The following is an 8,331-nucleotide window of genomic DNA, read 5'->3' as shown; positions in this document are numbered from 1 at the left end:
TTGCCTTGTTGATGTGATGAATTACATTGATTGTTTTCCTTATGTTGAACCATCCTTGCATACCTGTTATGAATCCCACTTGGTCATGGTGGATTTTTCCCTTTCTTTACATCTCATTTTTTATTTTTTTTCCCTAGTATGTTTTCAGTGAGGCTTTTGTCTTCCAGCTCACTGACTCTCAGTTCCATCTCTTCAGCACTACTTTTTTGTCCCACCAGCATATTGGACACTTCTGCCATTTTGATCTTAATATTCAGGATTGCATTTTCATGCTTTTCTTTTCTTTTCAGTACTGTGTTGGCTGTACCCTCTCTGATTCATGATTTTTAAAATATTCTTGCATCTCTTTTTCTATACTTTGCATTCTTTCCTCCATCTTTCGCATTTTCTTACATAGTTGTTCAAGTTATTCCTTATCTATATTTTTCTTTTGGATCGCTGCCTCTGGAGTATTTGCTCTCTTAATGGCTTCCAGTATTTCTTCCATCATTTGCATCTTCTTCCGTAGCTGTTCAAATAATTCTACATCAACGTATTTCTTCTGGTTCTCTCTATCTTGAGTATTCATTAAGTCTACTTTTTTAGAAGAAGGGATGTTTTGTTTTTTTCATGATGACAGAGGCCAACTACTGCTTTCTTGACATGTGTGTCTTAGTAGATGTTAGGCTGTTGTAACTATGTAATGAGCCAGGGTATGGCAATGTTTTGTGAAGCACTTGTATATTGGTGCTCCCCTCTTTGCCTCTGGCCCAAAGAGGGATTTTGCCCTCCAGAAACCCTGGCTCTACCATTCATCTTCTGCTTGTACTTAAGAAGTCCCAAGCGAGTAAAGCCCAAAACTATAAAGTTCATAAGAGACAAACTGGGATCAAGCTTAGAAAACCTAGTCTACAGTACAAAAAGACTGCCAAACAGAGCCAGAAATTCAGTTTGAAGAGGATAAAATTGATGAATGGGACCTGTGCACATCAAAAACATCAAAAACTTTTTCCAACAGAGTGAAAAGAAAACCTACTGACTGGGAACAAACACTTGGAAATAACATCTCAGATAAGAGTTTCATAACGAAAGTTTCTACAATACTCTTAGGCCTCCACAAGAAAAAGACTGTTAACACAATTACAAAATGGGCAAAAGACCTGGAAAGAATTTTCACAGAGGAAGATATTAAAATAGCCAATAGACACATGAAGAAATGCTCCAAATCACTGGCAATAAGAGAGATACAAATCAAAACCACAATGTGATACCATCTCACTCCAGTAGCAGTGGAAAAGTTTAACAGGCTAACAAATAATAGATGTTGGAGAGGATGTGGCAAAATAGGAACTCTTATACATTGTTGGTGGGATTGTAAAATGGTACAACCACTCTGGAAGGTAGTTTGGTGCTTCCTCAAAAAGCTGAACATAGAAATTCCATATGACTCAGTTATTCCATTGCTTGGACTATACCCCAAGAAAGTGAGAACTGAGGCCTCAAATGGAAACTTGTACACGAATGTTTATAGCAGCATTATTCACCATCGCAAGAACACGAAAACAGCTCAGATGCCCAACCACAAATGAATGGATTGAGAAGTTGTAGTACGTGGTTGGTTGTTGTTGTTTTATTATTAATTTCAATGAAAACAACAACAACCAACCAACCAAAACCAAACCATTATTGGACGAGGGTGGTGGTGGTGTTAATCATAGGGTTGTACAACTTGATGAGTGGGTAGGTGAAGGAAATGGGAAGGATCTTTTGTGAGAAATTATGTATTCAAACTTTGTTAATAAATCTGTATCAATTTAAAAAAAAAAAGAAAAAGGAAGTCCCAAGCTTTCCCCTTGATGCAGATAGAGAGCAACATTCAAGGCCATAGTACCTGAATGGCAGAACATGGGATGAGGGATGGGGGAACCAGAACAACAGTTTTTACCAGAGGGAAAATTACAATAGCAGAAAGGGGTAGGAAAGGAGGATACAGAGAAATAGCAAACATATGGAGGAAGTGGGAAGAATGCTGTTATATTGAGGGAATTGTCATCAATAATATGAAATGTATTTTAATTTTTTAATGGAAAACCAACTTGTTTTGTAAACCTTCACTCAAATAATATTTAAAAAGGTTTTGTAATACTGTGTTGCATTGGACTTAATTCTTTAAAGTAGTAAAAAAAAGTCACTTTGAGGGCTAAGGTATACCTAACTGTAGTCGTAATGTATAACAGATTATGATTAACATTGAGAAAATGAGAATCCCAAACCCTTGATTGTGCTCCTGCAAAACTACACGTAGACCAAGAGGCAGTTGTGTGAACAGAGCAAGAAAACATTTCGTGGTTTAAAATCAAGAAAAATGTTCATCGGGGCTGTATCTTCTTTCCATACTTATTCAATCTGTATCCTGATTGAATCATTTGAGAAGCTGGACTTTATGAAAAAGAATCTGACATCAGGGTCAGAGAGTCACCAACAACTTGCATTTTGTGGAAGACACATAATAACTTTGCTTACTGAAAATGAAGAGGACTTGAAACAGTTTCAGAAGATCAACAATTACAGCTTTCAATATGTATTATAATTCAACCTCAAGAAAACAAAATGTCCTCACCACTGGGCCAATAATCTTAATGTTAATAAGAAGGAGAATTAATGCCTTTGAGTTGTGGTGTTGGAGAAGAGTATTGAATATACCATGGACTGCTAAGAAAACAAACAGATTCACCCTGGAGAGGGTTAAACCAGTCTGCTCCTTGGAGGCAAAATTTCCGAAGCTTCATCTGACATACTTTGGACATGTTGCAAGGAGGGACCAGTCCTTGGAGAAGGATGTCATGCTTGGGAGGGTGGACTGACACAGTGACTGCAGCAATGGGCCTAGACGTAGCAATAACTGTGGGGATCACTCAGGACCAGACAGAGTTTTGAGCTCTTGTACATGTAGATGCCAAGCTGGAACTGGCTCAATGACACCTAACAGCAATAACATAAAAGCCTTAACATCTTGTTTTAAGAATTTTGGGTTGTTAACATTTTTTCTCTTAAAATAGTGTGAAAAAAGTAGAAAATAGAAACAACATAAATATTAATCAACAAATAAATGGACAAACAGAACATGTCATATACATATAATGGAATATTATGAATCCACAAGGAGAAATGAAATTCTGGTACAGGTTACAACATGAATAAATTTTGAAAACATTGTGCTAAACTAAATAAGTGAGATGCAAAATGACGTTGTATGAGTCCACTTATATGAACTATCTTGATTAGACAAATGTGTAGAGTAAAAATTTATTAGTGGTACCACGAAATGTGAGGAGAAGGAAATGGTAATTATTGTTGAAAGGGACCTGAGTATCATTAACAGGGAATTAAAACCTTTTAAAGGGAAATGGATAGTGGTGAGGGTAGCCTAATACATTGGACATAAGTGGTGTCAATGACAATACACAAAAGCAGTTGAAATGAAATAATAAAAAACTACCAGACTTGTAGAGACTGGTGGAACACCTGAGACACCTTTAAATAATACACACACACACACACACACACACACACACACACATCCATACAGTGGAGACCTGAAAAGATGGGGTAAGAATGGGCATAGGTCAATGGTGATTAATTTTATAAGACAGTGTATAGGAAAGACCATATGAAATACAATGTAAATGAAGGAATGTGTGAAACACAATATACATGAATGAAACACAATGTATATGAACTCTGTATAAAAACCAATATAAAATTAAAAAATATATCTATAAAGTGAACAGTAATAAAAGGAAGGATATACTCCTCAAAATAATCAACCAGAAGAAACCTAAAATTTCCCAAAAGGAAAGCTAAAAAAATAAAAAAGGTTAGGACAGATGGGCAAATGGAAATAATAATCCCAGGTAACTGGAAATGTGTTTCATTGAGGAGATTGTCACTTATGTCACAAAACAAAATATTTATACATTGCTGAATGGAAAGCTAATTTGCTCTGTAAACTTCCACCCAAACCATAATAAGATGTTAAAGAAATGTATGCTGGAAAGTGCATCAGTGAATGAATGGAAATCCAGTCTCTGTAAACTTTCATTAAAATTAATTAAAAAAAAAGAGTGGGCTAAATAAAAAGAAAAGAAAGAAAGAAATGTAGGCTGAAATAAGAAAACTAAAAAAATCGAAGAAATGACAAACTTTTCAAATTATAGTGAAAGCCATAAATTGCATAAGGTAGAAATCTATCAGAGTAGAACACAAATATTTTGCACTGAAATCGGCAATATAAAAAATGGTAAGATGTAAAATTTTCAATACCCAGAAAAGCAAGCCATTTCCATCAATTTCTGGCTCAATATATAGACTGGTCATGGCAGACTTGAGATTCAAGTTCTCAAATCTGAACACTGAGACACCACACTATTGTTGTGTACCATAGAGTCAGAACTGACCCCTAGCTGACCCTCCAGTTGGTTTTCAGAGGCAGTTAATCGCAGTTGGTGGTCTCGAATTGCATGCCTTCTTGATTGCATTTTGACTTCTTGCCACTAGGTCATCAGAACTCCCAAAGATCACATTATTCAACCTGTTTATTTTTAAAAATCATCTTAGGTAGTGGTCTGTGACAGTATCTGAATCCTCTCTATGGCCAATTTTACTCACTGCCCTTTATTATAAAGGTGGCAGGATAGTTAATGAGTAATCTGCCTCCTTCTATGTTGTTATCTGCCGTGGAGTCGAGTATGACTCAGCAATCCTATGAACAACAATTTATCTGAACCCTATCTTATCTTGTGTCATCCTCCTCATCTATGACATATTTGAGCCCATTACTGCGGTTACTGTGTTAATGTATCTTGTTGAAGGTCTCCCCCTCTCTTTCACTGATCCTCCACATTTCCAAGCATGAGATGAAGCTTCACCATCCTTTCCTCCAAGGAGCACTCTGGCCACACTTTCTCCAAGACCTATTTGTTCTTTTGGCAGTATTCTTCAACACCACTGTACAAAGGCATCAATTCTTCTAATTGCTTACAAAGACTAAATTTCTACAGGTTGAACATATACATCTTGAAGGCTTTTGAAAAAACATATCCAAATGGATGCTATACCAATTTATACTGCCACCAACCAGCATTTTGAGAGTATCTTTTCCCCCATATTCACTAATACAATGGGATGGGAGAGAGAAGCAGATCTTCTCCTATACGAATCTCAACATCACTCCCAATTATCTCACCCCATAATGGTCCCACACAATCAATCTTATAAATATGACAGGAGCAATGAAAATTATTCTATGACTGTATTTTTTTATGGTTTCAGTTGAGTAAATTATCTACTGTCTTAAGACTCAACTACATAAACACCCTAGTTAGTTAAGAAACATTTTCCTCTCCTAAAATTCCTGTTCACAAAAATGTCCTTTTCTGTATGCCTCCAGCGGTTTCCAACACTTACTGTTTTTCTTTTTCATAGGTTTTTAAATAATGTAATTTTATTCAACTAAAATTAACCAATGATTTCAGTCTTTGTCCAATCCCTTATCCATAGGTCATGGCTGTGACCCTGCTTCCAGAAGTCAAACATTTCAGCTTGATTTGTTGGTCTTTCACTCCATCCTCCCTTCACAATTGTGGGCCATTGGCGAGAGTTCATGCCTCATTATATCATGCCTAGACTATTTTATAATTGTTTATTAAGTGCAGCAACATTTTAACTGGTGTTCCAAACTCCAGTCATTACCTTTCTCCCCATCCCACATCCTTCACACATATATTGTTCTTATATAGCTATTTCTCTGGTCACCTTTGGTGGCTCCCAAAGAATAGCATTCAGACACTTCAGTCATAACAGAACTCAGCACTGCCTGACTGTCTTTCATTATTCTTCTCCCACACACCTTCCACTCCAGGTAGGCCAGCCTCCTCTCTACAACAGGGTCCCCACCCCCATGCTTTTCTTCCTACCACTCTGCCCCTCTGTAAAAACTTTCTCTGAGTTCTGTTGCTCACATCAGCTTCCTCTAAATCCTAATGGGATGCACTGAGATGTGATCTTATTTTTGTTACCATGCATTTTACCTTTACAAATAGAATATGAGCTCAAAGACAACACACAACTTTATTGACAAAAAGCGAGTCTTAGATTAACAAATGCAAATCAATACAAAAGTGCAGCTTATTCATGATGTATATTTTGTTCAATGTCCGTTTAGATAGAGTAAAAAATATCTCAAGTCTAGGTAGCAATAATAAATCAATCAATAAATGTTTTCTTTGTACAAGCACTAATATTCATTTTTCATCTTTAAAATGGTACAGCCCAAACATAACCTTGACAACCAGCATCACTGTAGATGAGCTATGTTATTCATTATTCAAAAATGGCAGCTGGGAAGATCTCTGACCTATGAGCATATTGAATAATAAAGAATTTACAAAATGCATTGTTGCCAAATGCAAACTAAAAAAAAAGTCTCCCTACTGCCAGGGACAAACTCCCACTTAGAGTTTGGTCAATACTTTTAGGACTTTTACTTTCACCACCAGATCTTTGTGATTTATTAATGCTTTGATTTTCTTAACACATACTCCAGATTCTTTGAATAAGAAAAAAAGTGAACTTCTGCTGAATTCTCTTTTGGATGATGCAAACCCTTCACTTTTTATGTTGTCATTTATGTTCTCAAATATGGTAAGGATATTAAGAAGAATCTCTCTATCTCGTTCTTTATTAAAGAGAGAAATCAACTCCGATGGTACTTTACTACCAAGCAATTCTTTTGTCATGGCTGGGTTTTCAGTAAAGTTTATAATTAATTTCATAGTCTGTATCTTGGTAAAGTGATTTCCCAGAAATAACAAAGAAAAAAAGTCTGGAAAAGAATAGGAAAGCAAATGTTGGTAATGATTAGTCACTGTCATGTTGGTTAACAGTCTTAATCCAGCCATCTGCACAGCTGAATCCAAGCGACAGATCATAGTGTCATCACAAACTTGACTGATATACGTCTTAATTTTGCCTTGATTTTCAGAAATCACACTCAAGTTATTAAGAGCATTGTAAGCCTTTTCCCTAATAATAGGGTCCTTTGTTTTTATCATTTTTGCAATAATCGGAACACCACCCAGTTCACGAATGGCATTTTGGTTAAACGTATATGCTGCATTGTTACCCAGAGTGACCAAAGCTACCTCTTGAATAAAAGGATCATTGGATCGCTCCAGGATGTTAAGGACTTTTTGAAGATCAGCAGCACCCAGAATATCATCAATTTTATAGGGAAAGTTGAACTTAATCCTGCGGACAGGATATGCTGCAGGTGGAGGCCTAGCGTTCTTGTTTTTGGACTTTCCCTTGGGTTTTCCACTTGATTTACTCCCACCTCTAGCCCTACCAGGATGACAGCCTCCACCCCTCCCTCCTGGGCATGGTAAACTCTGTACAAGTGATCTGGTCCCAGAGACAGTACCCACCCTGGACCCTTTGCCCATTTTTGCACTTGCCTGTTGTTTCAGAGTGTTGAAAAGTGCCTTGGCTTTGGCCTCTAAGCCACCCCCAATGGGAGCAGCCATATTAGCCTCTGCCTTTAAATTTGAGCCACTCTTGACTCCTAAGTTCACTTCAGCATTAGCTACCGAGTGAGCTTCAACTCTGGCTGCAGCCACTGTCCCAGAATTAGCTTGAGCCCTTTTCTGAGTGTCCATCCTAGTCTCTGTAGCATCATTAGCCTCTTCATCATCATCCCAGATTTTTTCATTCTCATCTCTTCCCCAGGTCAATTTGTATACACAATAGCAAGCGCCAGCCCCAATCACCACCCCAGCAGCCACACAGCCAGCGTCTCGAGTGCGGCCCATGATATAGCTGAGAAGAATTTCTGAACCAGAGATGCAGGCAGGAAAGTCCGGAGCAGGAGTCTTCAGCTTTTGCTGGTAGGCTTTGTTGCAGCTACAGATAAAGTGGAACCTAGAAATAAAGGCAAGATTTGAGGGTTCAGACTTCTCCTTTGGTGCTTTTGCTTTGCAAACAGACTGAACTGCAAAGAAAGTAGTTTGGAGCATGGTATCTAGACCACTCAGTCCTTTCTCCAGGAGCTGATTTTGGAAAGTTTCCCACCTCCAGAGTCTCTAATCTCCCATTCCCTAATTCATCTCAATGTGTTAAATATATGGTATAGTATCTCCTGGAGCCCTGGTGGCATCCTGATCAATGCATAGGTATCCTAAAAGAAAAGTCACTAGCTGCTCTACAGAAGGAAGACATGACATTCTGTTTCCATAAAGACAGCAGCTTTGGAAACCCTATGGGTCTACTCTATCCTGTTCTGTGGGGTTGCAATGA

General features: G+C 37.7%; 1 protein-coding gene across 1 annotated transcript; it reads right to left on the bottom strand.

Moving 5' to 3' along the window:
• Positions 1-6,491: 6,491 nt before the first annotated feature.
• LOC102849196 (armadillo repeat-containing X-linked protein 1-like) lies at positions 6,492-7,847 on the bottom strand. Its single transcript, XM_006901151.1, has one exon. It carries the CDS (start codon positions 7,845-7,847, stop codon positions 6,492-6,494), a length of 1,356 nt encoding a protein of 451 aa, XP_006901213.1.
• Positions 7,848-8,331: the final 484 nt, after the last annotated feature.

Source organism: Elephantulus edwardii, unplaced genomic scaffold (assembly GCF_000299155.1).
Source record: "Elephantulus edwardii isolate Elephantulus edwardi_28Jun2011 unplaced genomic scaffold, EleEdw1.0 scaffold00310, whole genome shotgun sequence".
Lineage (NCBI taxonomy): Eukaryota > Metazoa > Chordata > Mammalia > Macroscelidea > Macroscelididae > Elephantulus > Elephantulus edwardii.
This window is presented reverse-complemented; position numbering and strand designations above follow the sequence as displayed.